The 27874-nt window shown below is 40.0% G+C and overlaps 1 protein-coding gene across 2 annotated transcripts in view; it reads left to right on the forward strand.

Moving 5' to 3' along the window:
• Nucleotides 1-2607: 2607 nt before the first annotated feature.
• Nucleotides 2608-27874, forward strand: part of farsb (phenylalanyl-tRNA synthetase subunit beta) — a 70678-nt gene continuing 45411 nt past the window's right edge. Inside the window, exons 1-12 of one of the 2 annotated variants that reach the window (XM_063044908.1) lie at nt 2608-2704; nt 9659-9714; nt 10542-10696; nt 10853-10925; nt 19466-19581; nt 20019-20169; nt 22367-22475; nt 24501-24571; nt 24672-24733; nt 24987-25038; nt 26056-26117; nt 26205-26412. In XM_063044908.1, the coding sequence (XP_062900978.1) occupies nt 2647-2704; nt 9659-9714; nt 10542-10696; nt 10853-10925; nt 19466-19581; nt 20019-20169; nt 22367-22475; nt 24501-24571; nt 24672-24733; nt 24987-25038; nt 26056-26117; nt 26205-26412 (1173 nt within the window). In that variant the 5' untranslated portion in view covers nt 2608-2646. The remainder of the gene's footprint in view (nt 2705-9658; nt 9715-10541; nt 10697-10852; nt 10926-19465; nt 19582-20018; nt 20170-22366; nt 22476-24500; nt 24572-24671; nt 24734-24986; nt 25039-26055; nt 26118-26204; nt 26413-27874) is intronic. The other variant, XM_063044910.1, reaches the window with a different exon arrangement.

Raw genomic sequence — 27874 nt, forward strand, 5'->3', positions numbered from 1 at the left:
ACCATCTCCTTCTTCCATAGGACTAGAAGGCTTTTTGCACAGACCACAGGCTGATTGACTTGTTTTCAAAAGGTGTTTATTTGCAGAAATTTATGAGAGACAGGGGATATGGCAAAATCCAACAGAATAGAAGGTTATATGGGTAGAAGACCAGGCCACCCCCTTGCAACACTGGGAACATGTGGGACTTCAGTGTGGAGTGATATGCGTAGTTAGATGGATGCACAGAGGATGTTTCCCATAGTGGCAGAGGGCACAGTCTCAGAATAGAGGCATATCCATTTAGAAGAGAGATGAGGAGGAATTTCTTTGGCCAGATGGTAGTTCATCGCCACAGATAGCCATGGAGGCCAAGTCATTAGGTATATTTAAAGCACAGGTTGTTCTTGATTAGTCAGGGTGTCGAAACGTTAGGGGAGAAGGCATCTGTTGAGAGGGAATAAATCAGCCACAATTGAATGATGGAGCAGATTTGATGGAATAATGGCCTCATTCTGCTCCTACAGTCTGTCTTATGGTATTTGAGTACCAGGGTTGGCAGGATGAGGGTTAAATTGGGTATACCTTACACTTTCTATGGAATTTGCATATCCACATGCTCCCTGGAACTCATTCTGAATGATTGCTGTAACACAGATGTGGTGTATGGACATAACCTGTGCCATATACCATGACACAGAGCACAATATGATCAAGTTCTTTGCTGCAATTAGGAGGGAGTTGGCATCTTTCCCTTGATTTATTTAAAACAGTCAGTTTTTGGTACACGCTCTGGCTCCTCCAACCCGGATCCTCAGCACCGTCAGATCATTGGATCTCGAGGTGCAGAGAACAAAGGATCAGTTTGACCAGTTGTCAAATAACACGTCAAATAATGTCGTGGTTTTATGCTGCATTTAGCTCTGGCCCCAAACTTGTCACAGATACCCGCGCATTAACATTGCATCTGAGCAGAAGGAATCATGTACACTATAAACAACAGGAATTCTGCAGATGCTGGAAATTCAAGCAACACACATAAAAGTTGCTGGTGAACGCAGCAGGCCAGGCAGCATCTCTAGGAAGGGGTGCAGTCGACGTTTCAGGCCGAGACCCTTCATCAGGACTAACTGAAGAAAGAGTGAGTAAGGGATTTGAAAGTTGGAGGGGGAGGGGGAGATCCAAAATGATAGGAGAAGACAGGAGGGGGAGGGATGGAGCCAAGAGCTGGACAGGTGATAGGCAAAAGGGATACGAGAGGATCATGGGACAGGAGGTCCGGGAAGAAAGACAAGGGGGAGGGGACCCAGAGGATGGGCAAGGGGTATATTCAGAGGGACAGAGGGAGAAAAAGGAGAGTGAGAGAAAGAATGTGTGTATAAAAATAAGTAACAGATGGGGTACGAGGGGGAGGTGGGGCATTAGCGGAAGTTAGAGAAGTCGATGTTCATGCCATCAGGTTGGAGGCTACCCAGACGGAATATAAGGTGTTGTTCCTCCAACCTGAGTGTGGCTTCATCTTTACAGTAGAGGCCGTGGATAGACATGTCAGAATGGGAATGGGATGTGGAATTAAAATGTGTGGCCACTGGGAGATCCTGCTTTCTCTGGCGGACAGAGTGTAGGTGTTCAGCAAAGTGGTCTCCCAGTCTGCGTCGGGTCTCGCCAATATATAGAAGGCCACATTGGGAGCACCGGACACAGTATTTAACGAGACCAGTGCTCTAATTCTTGAGCTACGGGTTGGAGGAACAACACCTTATATTCCATCTGGGTAGCCTCCAACCTGGTGGCATGAACATTGACTTCTCCAACTTCCACTAATGCCCCACCTCTCCCTCGTACCCCATTCGTTATTTATTTTTATACACACATTCTTTCTCTCACTCTCCTTTTTCTCCCTCAGTCCCTCTGACTATACCTCTTGCCCATTCTCTGGGTTCCCCCCTCCGTCTTTCTCCCCGGACCTCCTGTCCCATGATCCTCTCGTATCCCTTTTGCCAATCACCTGTCCAGCTCTTGGCTCCATCCCTCCCCCTCCTGTCTTCTCCTATCATTTCGGATCTCCCCCTCTCCCTCCCACTTTCAAATCTCTTACTAATTCATCCTTCAGTTAGTCCTGACGAAGGTTCTCGGCCAGAAACGTCGACTGTACCTCTTCCTAGAGATGCTGCCTGGCCTGCTGTGTTCACCAGCAACTTTGATGTGTGTTGCTTGTACACTATAAATGATGTTTGCAACTCTGTCGAATACGAATATGTACGGACATGCCACGTCGTATTTGTAGTTCGCACGCATGCAGCTTTTCGCTTTTTAAAAGCCACATACTGCCAGGTGGTAACTCCAGCCCTCGCCTCGCCCACGTTTTCTCTCGGGATCCGCCCAGAAATTACACCAGGCACCCGCGGTCCTGGTACATTACTAGTTCTTAATGTTACCCGAGTAGGTAACTACATTACTCGCCGGAAGGTTAAACCAAACGAATGTATATTTTAACTATTTCAATAAGATTTAATAAACAAACAACGTATATTTCTAAAACATTATTTTCAGAAAAAAAATCAAAATAGCAGGAGACCGCAGGAACGGGGAAGACAACTATCGGGGGGGGGGTAAGGTCAGCCTTGGTGCGCATGCGCTCTGTGTTGATTTCCTCCGGTTCTGACCATGCCGACCGTCAGTGTGAAGCGGGATTTGTTATTTCGGGCTTTAGGGCAAACGTACAGTGAGTTTATTGATTGATTCACTCATTCATTGTAGACGTGTCGGTGGCTTGAGGGTCTCGGTGAACGACGATGGGGGGGTGAAAGAAAGATCACACACGGGGCGGGGACAGATACGGACTGACGGAGGGGATGGTGAGGAAGCTGAAGCGGCAGGGTGGACTGTACAATGTAAAATGTGCAACATCAGACAGGCTGTGTGGAGCCTCCGCTAGAACCACAGAGCAATACAGCGTGGATGCAGGCCCTTCTAGGGTCCTGTATTCATTCATTTGAACACCCTTCCGTCCCGCGATTGCATCACGCAGCCGGCGTTTGCATTCCTGTGGTTGCAGCGTGCAATGGGCGTTCTCCTCCTTTCCGATAAATATATTTTATTCAACAAACAGCGTCAAATAGTGCAGATACGGGCCATTCGGCCCACTACACCTATGCTGTCCCTTTTGTCTATTTACGAGGAATGGCGTATATTTCGGGTGGAGACCCTGCAACAGCCCTGATGTTGACAATCGCTTTGCCTCCCTAGATACTGCATGACCCACTGAGTTCCTCCAGCAGTTTGCCTTTGCTGCAGATTGCAGCACCTGTGGGTTCTTGTGTATCCATATCATTCTGTCTTGCCCATTGAAGTATACAGTAAAACACATAAAAATTGCTGGTGAACGCAGCAGGGCAGGCAGCATCTCTAGGAAGAGGTACAGTCGACGTTTCGGGCCGAAACCCTTCGTCAGGCCCGAAACGTCGACTGTACCTCTTCCTAGAGATGCTGTCTGGCCTGCTGCGTTCACCAGCAACTTTTATGTGTTTTGCTTGAAATTCCGGCATCTGCAGATTTCCTCGTGTTTGAAGTATACAGTATGTCAAAACGACTCTAACATATAGTGATTATATCTGATGCCACCATCTCACCTGTCATTGCGTTCTTCGGGGGGGGGGGCGCGCGAGCGGGGAGAGGGTTGAAAGTAAACTTTTGCCCGTTGAAATACCTTCTCGTTTGTGTCTGTTACCCCTTCGGTGGAAAATATTTTGACTGTCTACCCTATCTGTGCTGCCTATTTCACAGTTACACGAAAGCGTTTGTGAACCCTTTGCAATTACCTGTTTTTCTGCATTAATCACTCATAAAATTTGGTCTGATCTTCGTCTAAGTCACAATAATACACAAACACAATCTGCTTGAACTACTAACACACAAACAATTGTATTTTTCATGCCTTTATTGAACACAGTGTTTAATCACTATCAGTCCAGGCTGGAAAAGGTATGTGAACCCTTGTATTTAATAACTGGTAGAACCTCCTTTAGCAGCAGTAATCTCCAAATGTTTCCTGATCAGACTTGCACAATGGCAAGGAGGAATTTTAGACCATTCCTCCATACAAAACTGTTTCAGTTCATCAATATTTCTAGAATACCTTGCATGAACAGTCCTCTTCAGGTCATGCCACAGCATCTCAATTGGGTTAAGATCTGGATTCTGAGTTGGCCATTCCAAAACACGAATTTCCTTCCTTTTAAACCATTTGTTGTTGATTTTCCCTTGTATTTCGGATCATTGTCTTATTGCATCATCCAACTTCTATTAAGCTTCAGATGACAGACTGCTATCCTGACATTCTCCTGTAAAATGTCTTAATACAATGCTGAATTCATTGTTCCCTCAATAATTGCAAGCTTTACTGCCCTGAGGCAGTAAAGCAGTCCCAAACCATGATGCTCCTTCCACCATGCTTCACAGTTGGGATGAGGTTTTGGTGTTGGTATGAAGTGCCTTTTTTCCTCCAAACGTAGTGTTGCACATCTCTACAAAAAGTTCAATGTTTATCTCATCTGTCCACAGAACATTGTCCCAGAAGCATTGTGGAACATCCAGGTGGTGTTTGCAAACTTGAGACATGCAAGTTTCCGTACTGGTGTTTTTTTTGGGAGAGCATTGGTTTTCTCCATTTTGTCCTTCCATGAACACCATTCTTGTTCAGTCTTTTTCTTATAGTGGACACATGAACAGAGACTTTAGCAAGTTCTAGAGATTTCTGCAGGTCTTTTGCTGTTATCCTTAGGTTCTTTTTCACCTCCTTCAGCATTTCACATTGTGCTCTTGGTTCAATCTTTGCAGGACGCCCACTCCTAGCAAGAGTGACACAGTACTGAATTTCCTCCATTTATAGACAGGTTCTCTTCTGTGGACTGATGATCACTCAGGTCATTAGAAATGTGTTGTAGCCTTTTGCAGCTTCATGCATCTCTACAATTCTTCTAAGATCCTCTGAAAGTTGTTTTGATCGAGGCATGGTCCACATAAACAGATCTTTCTTGAGAAGAATAGGCTCTGTCAGTAACCTTCTTCTCCTTGTTTAGACGCATCTAGGCGTATTACAGCCCTCCGCAGGGTGTATAATTAATTACAGAACTTAAGGGAACTCAAATTCTCAAATACAACCTAGTCTCACGTATAAACTGAATGATAGACTCTTCAGTCAGTTGTTGATTCTCTTGATGGCCAAACAAAGATTGAATAGAAAACCAAAATAAATTTAAGCCAGATAGCCTCTTGAACAACATGCTTCTTTCAATTTTGTATCAATTACAGCTCAGCAAAACATGCTGGACTGTCTCTGGACTACCACAGTCACATAATCCAGTAGGATATTTTCCTATTATCTTTAAATAACAGTTTAGCCCACAATGCCCCAACCTAAATCTTGTAAATTTCACCATATCTCTACAACGTAAAAGGTACCAGTCTGAGACCTTTTTAACTAGTGGGTGACTATAAAAATAATGCCTGCCCCTTAATTCATTTTTCCAATCCTCCTTCCACTTCCTTATATCTTTTTTAATCCTACTTCTCAATTCTGCTCTGCCTAGGGGAATTTCTACTTGCCTGCTCTGTAAGGAAGACTTTGCAATGCCATGCACAATTTCACTTCCCTCCACCCCAGCATGCCCAGGTATCCATGAAAATCTTAACTGCACAACCCATCTTTCCTACTCTAAACAACACTGAGAGAATCCTGTCAGTAACCTGACTTTCTGTGTCCTTTTTATAGGGTAGGACTCCTCCACAACCCACACCTCTCATCTCATCTCGTTGACTGGAGCACCTGACTCCTTTTGTAGAAGGCAGTATCTCAGAGGTTGACTTTTTTGAACCTAGACTATGATTGTTGAAATGGTGTACTCAGTGTTGACGACGAGAAGATGTACAATTGTTTATGTGTTATTAGTTTAGGCAGATTGTGCTTATCTATTATTGTTACTTATGTGAAGATTAGACCACATTTTATGAGTAATTAATACAGAAAATCAGGAAATTGCAAAGGGTTCAGAAACTTTTTCTTGCAACTCTGGATACTTCAATCAGGTATCCTCTCAGCTTCTTTTGCTCCTAGAAGATAGATCCAGCCTTTCTGATCTATCCTCACAACTAAAGTCATTCAATCCACCGAACATCTCAGTGAATCTTCTCTACACTCTCTGCAGCGCAACCGTGTCCTCTTATAGTGTGGTGACCATAACTTAGACAGGGAGATTAGACAACCATAACTCCAGCTGATTTTCTCTGTGTTTACAAACTTAGTAATCATACAGTACCTGCAGCATAACACATAAATCATTAATATACGGACTTTGGGTTGTTCTTGGGTTACGAACAGGTTTTGTTGTTATAGATATCTATTAGTTAGAAAGTGCACAGAATTACTCATAACGATAAACATACCTCCACAGTATTGAAATGAAAGGTGTTGATGAAGGCCAGTTAATGTGAGTATTTATTTATTGTCTACCCCCTAACTAGTTACAGTGGTACAGAATCTGAATTATCTCATGCAACACACATAAAAGTTGCTGGTGAATGCAGCAGGCCAGGCAGCATCTTTAGGAAGAGGTACAGTCGACGTTTCGGGCCAAGACCCTTCGTCAGGACGAACTGAAGGAAGAGCTAGTAAGAGATTTGAAAGTGGGAGGGGGAGGGGGAGATCCAAAATGATGGGAGAAGACAGGAGGGGGAGGGATGGAACCAAGAGCTGGACAGGTGATTGGCAAGAGGGATATGAGAGGATCATGGGAAGGGAGGCCTAGGGAGAAAGAAAGGGGGAGGGGGGAAGGGGTATAGTTAGAGGGACAGAAGGAGAAAAAGAATACATACATATATAATAAACCTGATGGTATGAATATTGACTTCTCTGACTTCCGTTAATGCCCCACCTCCCCCTCGTACCCCATCCATTATATATTTATTGTGTATTCTTTTTCTCCCTCTGTTCCCCTCTCTATACCCCTTACCCATCCTCTGGGCTTCCCCCCTCCCTTTCTCCCTGGGCCTCCCGTTCCATGATCCTCTCATATCCCTTTTGCCAACCAACTGTCCAGCTCTTGGCTCCATCCCTCCCCCTCCTGTCTTCTCCTATCATTTTGGATCTCCCCCTCCCCCTCCCCCTTTCAAATCTCTTACTAGCTTTTCTTTCAGTTCGTTCTGATGAAGGGTCTCGGCCCGAAATGTCAACTGTACCTCTTCCTAGAGATTCTGCCTGGCCTGCTGCATTCACTAGCAACTTTTATGTGTGTTGCTTGAAATTCCAGCATCTGCAGATTTCCTTGCGTTTGCTGAATTATCTCATGCCTGTTTTTGATGTGCTTGAAGTATCAGTGCATGTTGGATTACAAATAAAGTGTCATTGCACAAGCATCAATAGAAGTGACTCCAAAAACATGGTGAAACTGACAGTTTATGTTATTCAGAGACAATGATTTGTGATTACTGTGGGGGGGGGTTACATACAAACAAGGCTGTTTTTCATGTGAATTTAATAATATTTGTGTGAACTTGTATGCATGGGTGTCCATAGGTAGTGCATTTGTAATCTGGGTCACATGCAAGGATCTTTGCACCACACCTACCCTGTGGTATACCACTACTTCTGATTAGAAAAACATACTTCAACCATTGCCCTCTGCCTCTTATCATCAAGCCAGATTTAGATCCTGAATAGTTATGTGTAGGTCTTTAAACTCCTGTACCTGCTGCCTGATGGTAGTAACAAGAAGAGGGTAAGTTTTAGATGGTGAGGGTCATTAATGATGGTTGCCACATTTTTTGAGACACTGCCGCATAAAGATGTTGTGGATAGTGGGGAGCCCATGATGGATGGGCTAAGTCTACAACCCTCTGCAATGTCTTTTGGTCTTATGCATTGGATTGATTTGTAGATCTGTGGAAATTTGCAAGAGTCTTTGGTAACATGCCAAATCATCTCAAACTCCTGCGGAAGTAGAGCCACTGGCATTTCTCCTTCATGATTGCATCAATACGTTGGGCCCCAAGGTAGATCCCTCGAGATGTTGATACTAAGAAACTTGAAGCTGCTCATGCTTTCCATTGCTGACACCTTAATGTGTACTGGTGTGTGTTCATCGAGTCATAGAACACTACAGCTCAGAAATAGGTCCTTTAGCCCATCTAGTGCTTCCCAAACTATTATTCTGCCTAGTCCCGTCAACTTGCACCTGGAATATAGTGCTCCATACGCCTCCCATCCATGTACTTATCCAAATTTCTCTAAAATGTTGAAATTGAACCCATATCCACTGGCAGCTCAATCCTCACTCTCAACTGCCTCTGAGTGAAGAAGGTTCCCCTCATGCTTCCCTTAAACATTCCACCTTTCACCCTTAACCCATGACTTCTAATCTCACCCAACCACAGTGGAAAAGGCCTGCTTGCATTTGCCCTATCTATATTCCTCATAATTTTGTAAACCAACCACTGCCCCTCATAATTTTGTGTTGTCCCAACTTCCCCTTCCTGAGATCCACAATCAAATCCTTGGTCTTTTTGACATTAAGTGCAAAGTTGTTGAAGTGACACCACTTAAGCAGCTGATCTATCTCACTGCTCTTCGTCTCCTCTTTGCCATACGAGTCATTCTCCAGTCAACTTCTAAACTTGTATAGAAGGACATTTGCCAACCTCTGTAATAAATACTAAAAGGCCTGACATTTTGAACCTTGTCTTTCTGATATTAGGCTGTACTGGGCACTAAAGTTTGCCTTTCTTTTGTGTGTGAGGGAGGGGTCAGTGTCATCTTGCAACCTGGGTAATATCTTGTTACTCTTGCTGGAGAGCATTCTCATGTTCTCACCACTAAGATCTCAGCATTTGCCTTGTTGCAAATCCCTTTACAATTGGAAAGCCTGACAGTGTCTACTTTCTGGATTGAAGTCAAAAAGTTAGCAGATTAGGAGAAATGTACAGTAAAAACCCTCGGAAGAGCAGAAAAAATATCTTAGGAGAGGAGAAAAAACGGAGATAATTAAAGGATTTTCCTAAGGAAGGAAGTACTAGAGAAATCTCAGTTGATGAGGCAAGAAAAAAAAAATGCAGCTTTTTTGTTATATTAACTGACAGGATGTTTAACTGAACATGGCTTTCATTATGTTTCTCTTTTGTTTGAGCTGTTATTAGATTCTTTTTATTATGAATTGACGTAAATTAATCACAGAATTAGAGGATAGTAGAAAGTTAACAAAAACTTAGTTCCTTAATCTTCTTCAGGTTAGATTTTTGAAGAATACAGAATTTTCTGTCCTTCAAATTGATTGAAACTAATTCCTTTAAGTGTTAGTCTAAGACAGTGCTATGAAATGACATGAATCCAATTTGTGATGAACCTAGCATTCCATCAGTATTAGGACTTGCATTCACTGAATAGAAATCTTTGAAGTGTATATTCCGTCCTCCGATGATGTGGTCAGTTGAAAATTGACTTTCAAACAGTGATTTGATGTTTACCTAAGTTTTTAATGCGAGGAGGATTAAAATAGGATACTTAAAGTAGACTTAATGCATCTCTGCAAATGGTTTCTCTTAACTCTGTGACATTCTAGGACTATTTCAGGCATTTAGTTCAGTTTTTGGTTTCTGCAATGTCCAACTTGATTATTTTGTTTTACAGCTGATGAAGAATTTGATGAATTATGTTTTGAATTTGGCCTGGAATTGGATGAAGTGGTACAGTATCAAATTATTGTTTCTAAATGCCATATAAATAGCTTGTAAATATGACATCTAGATGTCAAGATCTGTCTTGCAAGGAAACAGACGTTCTAGTTGAAAGAAAAGTATGGGAGGATTTGTCCTCCCAGGTGTTCTCTGCTGACTGCATGGTGTATTTACCCTGCTTGGCTTTATCTCTTGCTCATGATCGTTCTTTGTAAATAATATAGGGTGCTATATTTGAACTTGTCCTAATGTATGTTGTAGCAGTTACTTAAAAACAAGCCAAAATCACTGAGAGACTGAGGGAAGGATTCGAGTTTCCAAATAACTGAATTCCAAGTCAAGAAAAGTACATTCGGTCCTTTATTACAAAACCAGCAAAGATGAGTGTCAAAATTAACAACTGCACAATTAGCAGAATAAGTGAAATAATGAAGCAGGTAAAGTTAGTGATTGACAAAAAATTTGTCCCTGGCTTACCCTCTCTCAACTAACTAAACTTAACTAAATAGCACAAAGCGTGGATACATGACTGTACTCATTTGCTTCCACCAGCCTGCAAACCACGTGGTGAATTAGAGTTCATTTCACTTTATTTAGTAGCGGTGGAGAACAACTATTAGCATCAGTCTGGGATCAAATCTTAGTCAGTGGTCCTTATCATTCTACTTCATTCTGTTTAGCTCCTTAGCTTGATGGCGTGGTCACATTATGGGATACAGTACTTCTAATCCAAATAGAATAATGCCCAATGGTTATAAAATTGTTATGTGTAAATATAAATATTTAATATATGGTATATATGTATGTAATATATATATATATTTCACTATCATCAGACATCTGAAAAGGATATTATAACCAGAGAACAAGGAGATGACAAAGCCGATGGTGCATCAGAGGTGGTACTATATAAAATTGACGTGCCTGCGAATCGCTATGACCTCTTATGCTTGGAAGGATTAACCCGTGGATTGCAGGTCTTCAAGAGCAAGTAATATTTCTGAAAAAATTATATTATTCCTTTACTTTGTTCAGAATTTGTTTCTTAGATTCTGTTTGGTTTGTTATGAAATCATTAATGTTCCAAATATCCATTGCTTCAGCAGTGTAGTGATGGTTATAGTCTAATTTTCATGTTCCAAAACAGAATTGAAGGTCCTAGATACACGAGAGTGGGACCACTAAATGGAGACATGCAGAAGTTAGTGATCACCAAAGAGGTATGAAATAATTTGCCTTGTAAATGGATGAAAAACATAGTGAACTGAAGTGTAAGATGCAGAATTGTGAACAGCACCTGTTACTATTTTGTCAATTCTGTGAAGCATCTGAGTATTTATTTGTAATTACATTTGCTGAAGATGAAGGGTGTCAGTCATGCATTATTTCTTTGTTTAATTGTGTTTGTATTCAATAAAACAGTTAAATGTATGGGTGTTATTGTTGGTACTCCATCCAACAATATTTCTAACCAATAGTTTGGTGCACTAGTTCTGTTGGCTACAGAATTCCAAAGGTTGATGACCTCTAAGTAAACACAAACTCTTTCATCCTACTGTATTAAGATGATTCCAGGCGAACAGTATCCACTTATTCGACTCTTTGAATCTTGTATTTCAATGATATTAGCTCTTATTCTTGTAAGCCCTTGAAACCACGTGCCATGTTAATGAATTATAGGACAAACCTATCACTCATTTCAAAGAACTTTTCTACATTGCTTGAAAACTAGGAAAATATGGAGAACAAAACTGTACATTATTCCAATGTGGTCTCTAAAGTTCTACATAATTGCAGCAAGACTTTATCTGATGTCCTTGTATTAAAGGTCAGCAACTACTTGTCTTCATAGTGGCTTGCTTTACTGTGGTATTAAATTGTGTTGTGTATAAAAAGACATTGGATTACTGAAGGTTTTTCTCCCTCAGATGAATGAGTGATTTCTTTTAGGGTACAATTGTTATTCTACACTAATTTTGCATGCAAAAGTGTGATTCTGCTTTTTCCAGTAGTTCATTAGTGCATGTGTATGCATATCCACGAGCTGATATCACCTCCAGTTGTAGCCTCACCTAACCTCACCCTCTAACACAGCTCCCCTTATTCTGGCATGTTCCAATGAAGTCCTAACCTATTCAACCTTTCCCTGTAACACATATGCTCATGTCCTGCAACTTCATTTTAAATTCTCTGTTGTCTTTCAATTTTATTAATACCTTTCCAGTAGGTAGATAATCAGTACTGTGCATGATACTCCACACCAATATTGTATGCAATTTCAACATCAACTCCTGTACAAAGTATTTTAATTTATGAAGGCCAATGTGCCAAGAGTTCTCTCTACGATCCTATCTGCCTGTGACATCAAGGAATTTTGGATCTGTATTCCCAGATCCTTCTGTTCTACCACACTCCCCACATTATCGTCTAGATCATTGATATAGGTGCAAACGACAAGGGACCCAATAGCGATTCTTCCCTATGTTGTGAAATACATAAAAATTTGTATAAGTTGGAATAATAATATATAAAACAAAAATAAATAGTGCAAAAAGAGAACAAAATGATAAGGCAGTATTGTTGGGTCATGGAGCATTCGGAAATATGATGCTGGAGGGGTAGAAGCTATTCCTAAAGCATTGAATATGTATCTTCAGGCTCCTGTACCACTTCCTTGATAGAAGCATTGAGAAGGGGGGAATGTCCTGGGTGGTGAGGCTCCATCGTGGTGGATACCGCCTTCCTGAGGCATTGCCTTTTTAAAAATATTTAAAAATTTTTTTATTTTATTTGGATAAGGAATTCACAAGTATCATGAACTTTTTTCACATGTATAAACTTTTCCATTTTTTTAATATATGTATAAATCTATAATTATTTACACATTCCTAAGTACACATTGAGATGATATAAAAAGAAATTAGAGACACTTAAATAGATAATTATGTGCAGTTGAAATTCTACTCTATTAGGCTAAGTAATGATATTAGTTGTTAAGAAAAATAGTAATAATAGTGGATTAATAATAACTTCCATATGTCTCTTCTGGACCATTTCTTTCTGGTCCAAAATATTGTATGTAAGCCTATGTAACTACCATTGTAGGTGTTTATATCCTAACTTGTTCATGTTTGCTCCTACCCCCAAATATAATTATCCAATCCCTATGTACTTATTTACTTAATTTTATCATTTTTTCCCCCTTCCTAAATCTTTTCCTTTACTTGTGTTAATTCTCCATTTTCCAAAAAAAAACAGTAAACGTTCAGACCAGGGGTGCTTACGTTAGCAATATTACTGTGTTGATGAGAAGAGCAGTATAAATCATTAGGAGAGTCATCTAAAGTCTGCTCGCTTTGGGGTTATATATACAATCCATTTATTCCAAATTTGATAAAATTTTTCTTTTTGAATTCTCAGAGACTAAGTCATCTTTTCCATTTTAAATATTTCCAAGATAATTTCGTGCCAATCTTCTAATGTAGGTGGTATTGGATTTAGCCACTTTCTAGTGCTTGATTTCTTACTTGCCGCTAAAAGGGCCTGCAGCAACTTTATATCTTTCTTCTGTTCAAGAAACAATACATGCCCCAAATAGAGCGTCTCAAAGTTCAGAGGTATCTGGGTCTTAAATACTTTAACTAATGTTCTATGAATACCTTTCCAATATAAACTTAATTTAGGCCAATCCCAGAAAATATGGAAATGATTTGCCTCCTTGGAGCTGCACCTTCTCCAACACGTAACGTTTGTGTCTTTATATATTTCCTGGTATGGGATCTTGAAGTATCTTATAATATTTTTCCAACAATGTTCTGTGCAAGTCAAAGAGTTAGTCGAAGACCACTGAGAGCTGCATATTTTCCCCCATGCCTCCTCTGAAAGTACCAACCCCGCTTCTTTCTCCCACTTCTCTTTAATATACAATGTGTTTACATTTTTAGCATGGGAGAGTGCATTATATAAACGAGAAACTGATTTACTTGGTATTGAATTGTAAGCCGAATTCAGAATCTTGAAAAATTATAATTCTACTGTTGATAAGTCTATATATCTACAACTCTGGTTAACATAGTGTTGTACTTGAAGGTGATCTAGGCCACGTTTGTCCTGCAGTTGGAAACTTTGTAATACTCTTTTATGTATAAATGAGAGGTAGGTTGTAAGACCTTTCTTTATCTATAGTTCAAATCTTTTATCTCCTCTGTTGGGAAGGAATTTAGTATCATATGCACACCATCTGAAAAGTTTTAACATGTTATTGATTCCACATGAATTAACCACCTTCTGCCATACTTTTAATGTAAGATTTATCCAGCTGTTTTTAAACTTTTCCAATTGGGCCATCAATCCTTGTCTGCTATTGAGGCCTGTAGAGGAAAACTGTCAACCAATCCAAATTCTATTTCCTTCCATCTAGCCTTATATTCCCTATTACATCAATATAACAGAGGGGTTATCTGTGAAGCATAAAAATAATTTCTCAAGTGAGGGAGTACCATACCTCCTCCTTCCTTCCCTAACTGTAAGGTGTTATATCGAACTCTAGGTTTCTTTCCTTGCCAGATAAAGCAGGAAATCCATTTGTCCCATTCCCTGAATTGATTATCATCCACCTCCACAGGTAAAGTCCGGAAAAGATAGAGTAACCGAGGGAGAATATTCATTTTTATAGTATTTATCCTTGAACTTAAACTTAAAAAGGGGATAAGATTCCATCTATGTATATCTGCTTTTATCTCTGAAATTAATGGCCCATAATTTACCTGTGACAGTGTTGAAAGATCCTTCGGCAGGGTTATTCCTAAATATTTTAATGATTTAGCTTCCCACTTAAGATCATATGTATCCTGCAGTTTTTTGGATGGTGTATAATTTAGGGACATAACCTGTGTTTTCTTTGCATTTATTTTATAACCTGATATTTTCCCAAAGTCATCCAACAGTGTAAACAATCCTATAAATGATTTTTCTGGTTCATTCAGATAGACTAAAACATCATCTGCGAATAACGCCACTTTCTGGTCAATCCCTGCCACCTTGATACCTTTTACAATTTCGCTCTTATTAGTTGGGCAAGCGGTTCAATGTATAGCGCAAAAAGAAGAGGAGAAATTGGGCATCCCTGTCTAGTACCTCTCTCTAAAATAAAGGAGTCAGAGAGGTCCCCATTTATCTTAATTCGAGCTGTAGGGCTGTCATATAAAGTCTGGATTACTTTAATAAACTTTTCTTGAAAGCCGAATCTTCCTAACACTCTGTATAGGAATGCCCAACTAACTGATTCAAAAGCTTTCTCAGTATCTAGTCCCACTACCATTGTCTCTGTCCCGTTCTTAGTAACCTGTTCTAGTATGTGTAGAGTTCTCCTTATGTTGTCCTGTGTTTTTCTTTGTTGAATAAATCCAGTCTGGTCTAAATGGATTAGGCCAGGTAAAAGCTTTTCCAATCTGCGCGCTAATATAGATATAAATAATTTGTAATCTAAATTAAGAACGCTAACTGGCCAATAATTACCACATTCTAGTTTATCTTTACCCTCTTTAGGAATAACTGAAATAATCGCTTCTCTCTAGGAAGGTGGAGTTTCTCCTCTCTGCAAGATCCAATTAAAGGTGTTAAGTAGTAATGGGGCTAGCTGTGACTTCAGAGATTTGTACCACTCTGAGGTAAACCCATCAGAACCTGGAGACTTTCCAGCCTTTAATCTAGAGATGGCCACATTCAGTTCTTTGGCAGTTACTGGTTCTAATAGGCATTCATTTTGTAAATCTGTAAGCTTGGATAGATCTAAAGAATTCAATAAAGTGTCTATATAGGGCTCATTGGAGGCCCGGGGTTGGGAGTACAGCTCTCGGTAATATGTTTCAAAACACTCTTGAATTTTCCCTATTGTACTCTCCACAAGCTTTGTCTTTGGATTCTTTATTTTATGAATTGTATTGTCTGCTTGTTGTGTACGTAACTTATATGCTTATAATCTAGCTGATTTACCTCCTACTTCATAATTCTTTTGTCTCAGGTAGAGAAAATTTCTTTGAGTTTCCAATGTATAAATATCATCAATTTCACTTTGCAATTTCTTAATTTCCTGTTTTAAATTAGAATTACTTTTGTTGCTATCTACAACTTGAAGTTGTTTTAATTTTCCTTGAAGGTCTGCTAATTTTTGTGCATTGATTTTTTTCATGTGAGTGGTAATGGAAATAATTTTTCTTCTCAGTACAGCTTTCAATGTATCCCATAAGATCACTGGTGATGTTTCTCCTGTGTCATTAAGGTCTAGGTATTCTTTGATTTCTCCCCTTAATCTCTCCATTACTTTCGGGTTATTGAGTATATGTGAGTTTAGCCTCCATAGTGTTTTCCTCATTTTCCTTTCCAGGATTAGAGTCATAGAGACTGGGCTATGATCCGACAGATCAATTGTTGCAATATTACAGTCTTTTATCCTGAGTCTATCTGTATTAAATATAAAGAAATAGTCTATCCTTGAATAGGTCGAATGAGGGAAAGAGTAATGTGTATAATCTTTACGAGTGGGAATTCCCTCCACACGTCTATAATTTCCAACTCCTCCATCAATGAATTCATTTACCGAGTCAGAGGTTTATTCTGAGTAACTATTCTTGAAGAATCTAATGCAGAATTTAACCTAATCTTAAAATCCCCTCCACAGATTACTACCCCTTGAGAACTGACCATTAGGTCAAAAATGTGTCTATAGAATGACCATTCACAACCTGGTGGAGCATAAACGTTCAGCAATGTTATTTCTGTAGTTTCTATTTTTCCTGTAATTTTTACAAATCGTCCATCTTTGTCTTTAGTCTCTGAAATATGTTCATAATTAAGAGTACTTGATATTAAAGTAGCTACCCCTCTTTTGTGGCTCAATTTATATGATGAATAAAATACATGCTTAAAGCCCATTCTTTTTAATTTTTCATGTTGGGATTGGCTCATATGTGTTTCCTGGCGGAAAGCTATTTGTGCCCTCTCTTTTTTCAATTTAGACATAATCTTATTTCTTTTAATTGGATTCAAAACCCCATTAACATTATAGGAAATTATTTTTACCAGTTCAATTTGCATTTTTCTCTAATAGAAAAAAAACACTCTCCTTTTCTAACCAAACAGTAAGCAATCCCTTCTCAACAGTAAACCAAAGCATATAACCACACCCTAGACATTTTTGAATATATAACATTTGAAAATTTTCCCTGACTTCCAACAGTGAGGCCTAAGCACCGACCTGCCTCAGTTCAGAGGGAACCCCTATCTTCACCCTGTGTTAGAGGGCCTTCCGCAGTGTGAATAAACATAGAGACTTCTTTCCTTTTTATGTCTCGACCATATTGCTATCATTCAAGTTATTCCGTCTAGTTTATTTTCAGTTACCAGCTTTCATTTTACCTTTAAGTCCGATTTATTCTTTTCAGTCATTTCTCTTAAATAATCTGTACTCTCTGTACATTCGCGTCTGAATATTTGCAGCTTTTCCTTGTAGTTTGACACTCTGGTTCGCGTGGAGCGTCCTTGCCACTCTGGCTTCCACGACTTCTGCCGAATCCTCTCCAGTAGCGACTCCGGTTGGGTGATAACTTTAATAGGTAGTCCCCGGTCCGCCAGGTCAGACGTTGCCTCCTCCGCTGTAGCGTTAAGTTTTTGTCCCTTCGTCGTAAAAGACTCTCAGCTGAGCTGGATACAGGGTCTGGAATCTGATGTTGTTTTCCTTCAGGACCCTCCGTGTTTCCGCATATTCCTTCCGTCTGGCAAGGATCCCCGGTGCGTAATTGTGGTCTAAACTGATTTTACAGTTGCTCCACATGAAACCTTTCTTTTGCCATGCCCGTTTAAGCACCTCTTCCTTCGTTCTGTAACTGAGAAATCTGACTAGAATTGATCTGTGATGGGTGCCTGCTGGGGGCTGTGGCGCCAACCGGGGGCTGTGGCGCCAATGCTCGGTGGGCCCTTTCTATCTTTAGGTCTTTTGCGTCCGGTATATCAAGACTCTCTCTAAGCAGCTTCTCCACGAAGGGAATCATCAATCCGGGTTTACCTTCAGTTCCTTCGGGAACTCCGTAGATCCTCACATTTTCCCTTCTTGAGCGGCCTTCTTGGTCTATTAGCTTCCACTGGAACTGCTCTTGTAGCTTTAGCATTTCTGCTATCACTTCCTCTGCGTTTTGCAGCCTCTCCTCAATTCCTACAATCCTCGCTTCGGCTTCATCTATCCTCGAATTAGTTTTTACTATTTCTCCTTTAATATCTTCCAGCTGTTTGTTGTTATCTTGTTGGAACTCGCGAATCTCTCTGAGAATCAAAGACAGATTCACCGATTCCTCTTCATTACCACCGTCCTGGCTTGCCGTGGGGGAGCTAGGCCCATCGCCTTGCTGTGTCTCTTTGTGTTTATCAGCCTTCTCAGCGGACTTTTTAATCTTGTTCTTAGACATCATCCTTGCCCCTTTTATTAATATAGTTATACAATATTAAGTATTTGTCTAATTTTGATTTTGGGGCAGTTTACCTTCTTTTTTATCGAGAGACTTTTTCCTTTCGCCGCCATTCCCTTGATGACCCGGAAGTCAGCCCTTGAGGCATTGCCTTTTAAAGGTATCCTCGGTGCTTGGGACGCTGGTGCCCATGATGGAACTAGCTGAGTCTCCAACCCTCTGAAGTTCTTCCAATCCTGTGCAGTGGCACCTCCATACTAGACAGTGATGCACCCTGTCAGAATGCTCTCCATGGTATGTCTGTAGAAATTTTCCAAAGCCTTTGGTGATGTACCAACATTTTCTCCAACACCTGAAGAAATATAGCAGCAGGCATGCCTTGCATCAATATGTTGGGCCCAGGATAGATCTTCAGAGATCTCCAGAAACTTGAAGTTTCCAGTGCTGACTCCTCAGTGAAGACTGGTGTGTGTTCTTTCATGACTGCCCCTTCCTGAAGTTCACAATCAATTTCTTGTTCCTAATGATGATGACTGCAAGATTGTTGTGACACCACTCAACCAACCATTCTGTCTCACTGCTGTATGTCTCCTCGTTGCCATCTGATATTCTGCCAACAACGGGTGTGTCATAACCAAATTTACAGATGGTGTTTGAGCTGTGCCTAGGCTGTAGAGAGAGTAGAGCAGTAGTCTAGGCTTGCACCCTTGAAGTATTGATAGTCAGCGAGGAGGAGGTGTTATTTCTGATCTGCACTGACTGTGGTCTGCCGGTGAGGAAGCCAAGAATCCAGTTGCAGAAGGAGGTTTAGAGGCCCAGGTTTTGTAACTTGTTGCTTATCTGTCATCTGTCATTCTTTGATTTTTCCCCTTTCCGTTATTAGCTGCCTCGTGGTACCTCATAGATCCTCCTTCTAACTATGATGTCACCAAGCTTCCTGCTGGCTGCAGGGCTAAGAGTATTGAAAAACTTACAAAGACAGCAAACAGGAAACAGAATGTGTGATCTTTCGCTATATTTTAACTCCAGGGTTTATCAAATGGTTCATTTCCCTTGATTATAGTGTGTAAGGATGCAGAGGAAAGCAGTGTGAATCACTGACAGCACCTCTGGGTTCCTATATTCAAGTGTACACACACACAGAGAAACTCTGAAGATGCTGACAGTTTTAGTGACATTTAGCAATCTTTGATGTTATGGTTGCAAGGTCTGGGCCCTTCACAGCTGTGTAACAGTGTTATTTTGTATCCTTAATATTACTTTGCGTAAGTGTCATTATTGTGAAGATTTTCCTTTTGTAGACGTCACAGATTCGACCACATGCTGTAGCAGCCGTTCTTCGCAATATAACTTTTACCAAGCATCGCTATGATAGTTTCATTGAGCTGCAAGAAAAACTACATCAGAACATCTGCAGGTGAGACCTCTCATTCTCTGATTTTCTGACCATCTAAAACTAAAATAAAATCAAAATTTTATAAGTGTAGTTTTGAAACATGCCTGAAGTATGACTGATCTCAGAGTTTCTATAAAAAAACAGAAATGCTCGAAAGATTCAGCAGTTTAATGATGGAGAAGCAGTTAATATTTGAAGTCGGTGGCCTTTCATCAGAACTGACGTTTGCTTGAAAGATTAACAGGTTGACAATGTTTCTTTCTCCACTGACGCTGCTTGATATGCTGAGTAGTCTTAGTGTTTTCTGCTCATATCATATGTGCAATTAACTGCCTGCAGTCCTCTCAATTTTTGGATGTTTCATTTTATGTTGTGTCTTGCAGTGTTTTTATTGCAATACTGAATGATTAGGGCAGAAATAAATTTTGAGACTAACGTGCATGTACATACTTCTCTAGGAAGCGAGCTCTTGTTGCTATTGGAACGCACGATCTGGATACAATATCAGGACCTTTCACTTATACAGCACAACCACCATCTGAAATTAAGTTCAAACCGTTAAACCAGTCAAGGGAATACACTGCACCTGAACTTATGGATCTTTATAGGGTAAGAAAAACTTGCAATTGTGATATTTTATATATATTAAATGTCCATTTATGACTCCTCCCGCCCTTCTCGACAACTAACATGTTTTATAAACCTACCGATTCCCACGATTATCGTGACTATACCTCTTCCCATCTATCTCCGTAAAAATTCTATTCCCTTTCTCAGTTCTTTCTCTGCCACATCTGTTTCCAGTTTGCAGCTTTCCTTTCCAGGACATCAGCGGTGTCAGTGTTCTTTACTTCCTCCACTATTGAAGCTCCCCTCACCTACAACTCCATTTCCTGCACATCCAGGCTCGCCTATCGTCCCGCCTCCTTAACAGTGGTACAGTTCCTCTTGTCCTTACCTACCACCCCGTGAATCTCTGCATCCTCCATAACTTCCGCCATCTCCAAAGAGATCCGACCACTTAACGTACCTTTAGCTCTCCCTTCATCACTCCCCTACCCACTTTCCACAAGGATCGCTCCCCCCACGATTCCCTGTCCATTCAACCCTTCCCACGTCTCCCTCCCGGCATTGATCCCTGCAGGAGGCCGAAGTGCTACATCTGCCCATTCACCTCCTCCCTCACCTCCATTCAGAGCCCCGAGCAATCCTTTCATGTGAGGTAACACTTCACCTGTGAGTCTTCTGTGGTCGTCCGTTGGGTCCGGTGCTCCTGATATGGTGTCCTCTACATTGGTGAGACCCCTAATAAATTTGGGACTGCTTCATCAAGTCCCTCCGTTCCATTGCCACAAGAAGGACTTCCTGGTGGCTAAACATTTTAATTCCGATTCTATTCCCATTCCGATTTGTCTGTCCATGGCCTCCTCTTGTACCAGGATAAGGCCACCCTTAGGGTGCAGGAGCAACACCTTATATTCTATCTGGGTAGCCCCCAACCTGATGATATAAGTATCGATTTATTTTTCTGGTTAAAAGAAATAGCTCCCTACCCCTATCCTTTCCTTCTATTCCCCAGTTTGGCCTTTTACCTCTTCTCACCTACTTATCACTCCCCACTGGGTTCTCCCAACCCCATTTCTCCTATGGTCAACTCTCCTCTCCTATCAGATCCCTTCTTCTCCAGCCCTTTACCTTTCCAAACCACCTAGCTTCACCAATCACCTTCCAGCTAGCCTCCTTCCCCCACCTCCCCACCTTTTTGCTCTGGTTTCTTCCCCATTCCTTTTCAGTCTGGAAGAAGGGTCTCGGCCTACAACGTTGACATTTCCTTAGATGCTGCCTGACCTGCTGAGTTCCTTCAGTATTTCTGTGTATTGCTTTAGTTTAATATAGCTGATGGGCTCACTAGATTCTTTGAGGAAGCAGTGAAGAGTCAGCCACAGTAATGTGGTTATGGAATCACACTAAGATCATACTAGACAAAACATGGCATATTTCCTTCACTGAAGGATATTTTAAATCTGATTACTATTTTCATAGACAACATTAAACACAATCCATCTCATGGTAACTCGAATTTACCTGACACCACAGTGAAGGGCTATGGAGGAATGTGTTTTTTAATAGAGTCATTGTGTCATAGAGAAGTACAGCACAGAAGCAGGCTCTTCGGTCCATCTAGTCTGTGCCAAAACTATTTAAACTGCCTACTCCCATCGACCTGCTCTGGAATAATAGCTTTCCATATCCCTACCATACATATACTTATCCAAACTTCTCTTCAGTTTTGAAATCCAGCTCACACGCACCAGTTGTGCTGGCAGCTCATTCCACACTCTCACGATCCTCTGAATGAAGAAGTTTCCCCTCATGTTCCCCTTAAACTTTTCACTTTTAACCCATGGTTGTAGTCCCACCTAACCTCAGTGGAAAGTGCCTACTTGTATTAACCCTATATATACCCCTCATAATTTTGTATACCTATATCCAATCTTCTCTCAATCGCCTGTGTTCTAAAGAATACAGTCCTAACCTATTCAATCTTTCCTTATAGCTCAGGTCCTCCAGACCTGGCAACATCCTTGTAAGTTTTCTCTGTACTCCATATGATGAATAGTGCCTGTAATATATGTACAAAGTAATATATATACAGTGAGATATTGAGGACTTAATGCACTCTATTGTCAATTGTGCTTAATGTTGTGATAAATAAGAGAAAGAAGCAGACATATAATCCCATCTATCTGACAATAATTTGTTCTGGTACTAGTTTTGAAAATGATTACTTTGGTTTGATTTCTAGACAGATAGTCACCTTCGCCATTATTTACACATTATTGAAGACAAACCAGTTTACCCTATTATCTACGACAGCAATGGCATAGTTCTTTCTATGCCTCCTATCATAAATGGTGAGTACAGTAATATGGAAAGTGTGTTCTCATTTATGCTTTTGCTGGGGCAGCTTTTCTGTTTCAGCTCATGCCTGCTGATGATGCCTTTTTAAATGTTTTCCATATTTTCCTTACAAAATGTTACTGTATTTTTAAAAAATTTAATTGTTTTGCTGATTCCACCATTCAGGGTTGAGTTTCACAACTGTTTGTGTGAGAAGACTGCTCTCACTTGTAACTGGTCTTGTTGTAGGATTGTCTCTCCTCCTTTTGGAATTGCACCAGCGAAATGGTTTCTGTTTCCAGCCATTGAGTCTCTGTCGTTTTAAACAATTTGATATTTCACTCTTCATCCCATTCAGAACTCATGGGCTTTTGCAGAATTTCATCATGACATTGGTTTGCTTTTCCAACAAGAATTAAACAGTTCTTTTGCTATTAAAAGGAATTGTGGAATTGCCCACCATTGTGCTTGTGCGTTTATCTGCTAAACACAAAATTGGAATAACTGCAATATGAAATAGCATTCCTAGATTTCTTCCATCATAGACTATGAATTACATAGTCATATTATGATATATCATTTTGTATCATATTCATGTTAGTTTATTCATACATAGTTACATTGGTCTTGCACCTTCTCCCTTCTTTCTCAGTCGTGAAGGAAGGTCTTGGCCTGAAACACTGACTGCTGATTTATTTCTATAAATGCTGCCTGATCTGCTGAGTTCCTCCAGCATTTTGTGTGTGTTGCTTTGAACTTCCAGCATCTGCAGACTGTCCTGTGTTTTACTTTTGTCTTATATTTAGTGATTTTTAATAATAAATTTGAAGAATGTGTTGTATTTTTTTGAGGAGATGTCAGCTGTTCTGCAAAGTTAGCCACTGAGTTTAATTGCCACGTTTTTCTGTATTTTAAACATTGTGCATACTTTCCAATCATTTATTCTGTTCCTTTTGAACATCTGTTAAGTTCTGTTCCATTATTTTCTGTTTGGGTATTTGATGTCTGAATAACAATTTACATTTTTAAAAAGCCCTTTTAAATTTTCTCTGTGTTCTTTTGCTAACGGTCTTAATTATTTGCCCTTCTAGCTACTCAATTACCGACTGAATGGAATAGGTTTTTCTGTTTATCTTATTAAAACCTTTAAATTAATTTGAACACTCATTGGGTTTCCTCTAAATCTTATTATTATATTTAAAGCCAAGCATTTCCAGTACAATCCAGTGAATTCTTTTTTTTTCACAAACGAGAGAAAATCTGCAGATGCTGGAAATCTAAGCAACGCTGTCAAAATGCTGGAGGAACTCAGCCAGCCAGGCAGCGTCTATGGGAAGGAGTACAGCCGATGTTTTGGGCTGAGACCCTTCAGCAGGACTGGAAAAAAAATGAGTCAGAATGAGAAAGTGGATGGAGGGAAGGAAGAACTACAAGGTGATGGGTGAAACTGGGGGTGGGGTGGGGTGAAGTAAAGAGCTGGGAAATCGATTGGCGAAAGATTCGGATCTGGAGAAGGAGGAAATCTGATGGGGGAAGGACAAAAGACCATGGACAGAAGAAAAGGAGAAGGAGCACCAGAGGTGGGTGATAGGCAGGTAGGGAGATAAGGTGAGAGAGAGAAATGGGAATGGGGAATGCTGAAAGGTGGGGGAGGGGGTGTGCATTTCCAGAAATTTTAGAAATCGATGTTCATTCCATCAGGTTGGAGGCTACCCAGATAGAATATATAGTGTTGCTCCTCTAACCTGAATGTGGCCTCTTCATTACAGTAGAGGAGGCCATGGACTGACATGTTGGTATGAGACATGCTTCTTTTTTCTTGACATCCTTCCTTAAACAGAACATTCAAATCTGGGAATGAGTATAGTATTCCATCCACTAACAGACAATTGATAAAGGAAACAGTGAGGCGACAGTACCAAAAGCAAACATAAACACAATGTAAATGTTTTCTCCCCAAAATTATTGCTATGTTTTATCATAGGTTGTGCAAAATATAGTTACCGTGAACATGTTTTTTAATATCTTTGATTTGCCAGGAGAGCACAGCAAAATAACACTCAACACACGGAATGTTTTTATTGAATGCACAGCAACTGATCGCACTAAAGTAAGTAGATCGATATAAGCTAAGGTTTTATACCATCTTAGATCAACATTTTCAGTGCTTGTAAATCTTGAATTAATTGCTTTATTATTTCTTATAACAGGCAAAAATTGTGCTTGATACAATTGTCACAATGTTCAGTGAATACTGTGAAAAACCATTTACGTAAGTACAGTATTCTGTTTCTTGACAAATGGGTATACTTGTTTGATAAGCAGTTAAATTTGAAGAAGGGAAGTAATGTTCACACATTAAGAAATTGTATTGAAGACTATTAAAATATGTGTGGAGTTCCAACAAAATAAATGATTTGTTTTGGACTCTTCTTGGAGTGGCATACTTATGATATGATATACTTATTAAGTGCAATTATTTACTGGAATTTGATTTTTATATAAAATTTGAATTTATCTTACAGAGTTGAGGCAGCTCAAGTGATTTATCCTAATGAAGAAATGTACGTTTATCCAGTGAGTATAATCAGATATATTTTATCATTATGTAAATAGGAAATGTCAAATAAGGCATAAGCTTAAGGCAAGAGGGGAAAGCTTAAAGAAGGTGTGTGAGCAATTTTTTTAAACACAGAATGGCAGGAGCTGAAATGTGCTGCTAAGAAAAATGCTGTAGGCTGAGACAATGGCAGCATTTAAGAGGCATTTAGATAGGTACATGAACAGGCAAGGAATAGAAGGACACGGACCATGTGCAAGCAGATGAAGTTATTTAGATTGGCATAATGATCAGCACAGACATGTTGGACTTAAGGGCCTGTTGCTGTGCTGTGCTGTTCTATGTTCTTTGTGCCTTTGATGGCTGAACATTATCAAGTCAAGAAGTAACCACCTGGAGAATATTTACAGTCTTACAAATATAAAGTAAGTTATGAGTATCTTGTTACAGTTTTCTGTTGAATTTGTATCAAATTTAATTTCCATGTAATTTTAAAGCTTTAAAAATAACCATTAAAAAACATTTGAAAAACAGTTGTACACAATGTTGAGCGAGTAGTATGCTTCTATTTATGTGAATTATCCTCAGTGCAATTTTAATGAATATGTGGTCTAGGACGTTTTCTTTTAAATATGAGAATCATGCAAGTCATTGAAATAGGACGTTACAATTTTATATCCAGGACAGCTAATGAACAGATTTATTTGCTAATATTTGGATATGAAAAACATTGTTTATTCTAGTTATGTTCCTGCATGAGATGTTAGACATAAAATTGCTCAGTATATATTTTTTTGTTGCAACATTGTCTTGAACAATGTTGATGTACCTCTTGTAAATTGATAGGATTGGTTTGGACTCACACTGGAGTTTCTTAACACAATCATTACTGGTAAATGCCAGTCAAAACCTGTAGAACTATTTCCAAAAGTCAACGATTTCAGGAGAAGTGACTCAAAAAAATTGAAGGGTGTTTGTTTTTAAAGTTGGTTTAAAATAATTGTTATGTACCACAGCATATGTTTCTTTTGCAGGAGATGCGGTACAGAAAAGAAATTCTGAGTACAGAATTTATTAATAAAAGAGTTGGAATCAAGTAAGTTATTAAAATTAATACATAGATTTAATTGGTTTGATTATATTTGGGAGAATAATAACTTTGTATTTTTATTTTATCTTTTAGTGAAACGCCAGATTCTCTTGCTAAATTGCTGACTCGCATGCATTTAACATCCAAGGTGATGGGGAATGGTGCACAATTAGAAATTGAAATCCCCCCTACTAGAGCAGACATCATCCATCCATGTGACATTGTAGAAGATGCAGCAATAGCCTATGGTTACAACAATATCAAGATGACAGTTCCCAAAGCCTATACTGTGGCTAATCAGGTGGGAATACAGTATCATATTTCTGAGGTTTGCATTATACTCTTAGCAGATCAGTAATAATTGTTGAAATGATGCCCGTTTTGCTATATAAAAGATAGCAACCAATTGATAGATGGTAAGGTCTCTGCAATAGCAATGAATAGCAGAGCATTTAATCTTTTATAATTGTTGTTTGAGAAGTGCATGTTGGCTATTTTACCTAAAGTTTCTGTTTGTCAAATACTTTCTGGAGATCATTTATATCATCTGAGTAGGCTGGTGAGTCATGATTTTATTTTTAAAATGAAGAGGGCACTTCTGATAATGTTGCTTGTCTAAATTAAGTACTCTGATAATTGGAGTAGGGTGTCTTTAATGCAATAATCTTCCATTAGATGAGCAAGGCTACTTAAGGCTCAGGCCAAAGATACTTATGCGGTTTATTCGAATGGTATAGATAAGAGAAGGATTAATGTAATTGTCTGATCACCAGTGTACAGTAAAAATTAGGTAACCTGTTGTTCGATGTTTAGAAATGCTGATGGGTTGAGCATTCCTGATTAGCACGATCCCTTCAACACAGTGCTGCCTCTGTTTCCATGTTCCCACTAACACAGCAGACCCCTCTTCCTGTGCTCTCTCTGACACATGGGGTCTTACTTCCTGTGATCTCACTAACACAGCAGTGCCCTGTTTACTGTTCTCCATCTAACACACAGGTGCCCCAGTCTCCACACACCCTTTCAACTCACTGGGGCGCTAGTTCCCTTGCTTCCTTTTGCATACTGTACTCCCGTTAAACTCAACAGGGCCCTGATGTGCACACTCCCGTTAAACTCAACAGGGCCCTGATGTGCACACTCCCGTTAAACTCAACAGGGCCCTGATGTACACACTCCCGTTAAACTCAACAGGGCCCTGATGTACACACTCGCTTTAAACTCAACAGGGCCTTGATGTGCACACTCCCTTTAAACTCAACAGGGCCCTGATGTACACACTCCCTTTAAACTCAGCAGGGCCCTGATGTACACACTCCCTTAAAACTCAACAGAGCCCTGATGTACACATGTGCTTTAAACTCAACAGGGCCCTGATGTGCACACTCCCTTTAAACTCAGCAGGGCCCTGATGTGCACACTCCCTTTAAACTCAGCAGGGCACTGATGTACACACTCCCTTTAAACTCAACAGGGCCCTGATGTGCACACTCCCTTTAAACTCAGCAGGGCCCTGGTGTGCACGCTCATTTTAAACTCAACGATGCCCTGGTTCCTTGCTTTCATGCGTATCATATATTTTTAAAAAAAAATGAATTTAGTGTTTTAGAGTACAGGTTTCCCCCGCCATCCGAAGGTAGAGCGTTCCTATGAAACGGTTCATAAGCTGAAATGTCATAAAGTGAAGAAGCAATTACCATTTACTTATATGGGAAAATTTTGTGAGCGTTCATAGATCCAAAAATAACCTACCAAATCATGCC

This window comes from Mobula hypostoma, chromosome 4, assembly GCF_963921235.1.
Source record: "Mobula hypostoma chromosome 4, sMobHyp1.1, whole genome shotgun sequence".
Lineage (NCBI taxonomy): Eukaryota > Metazoa > Chordata > Chondrichthyes > Myliobatiformes > Myliobatidae > Mobula > Mobula hypostoma.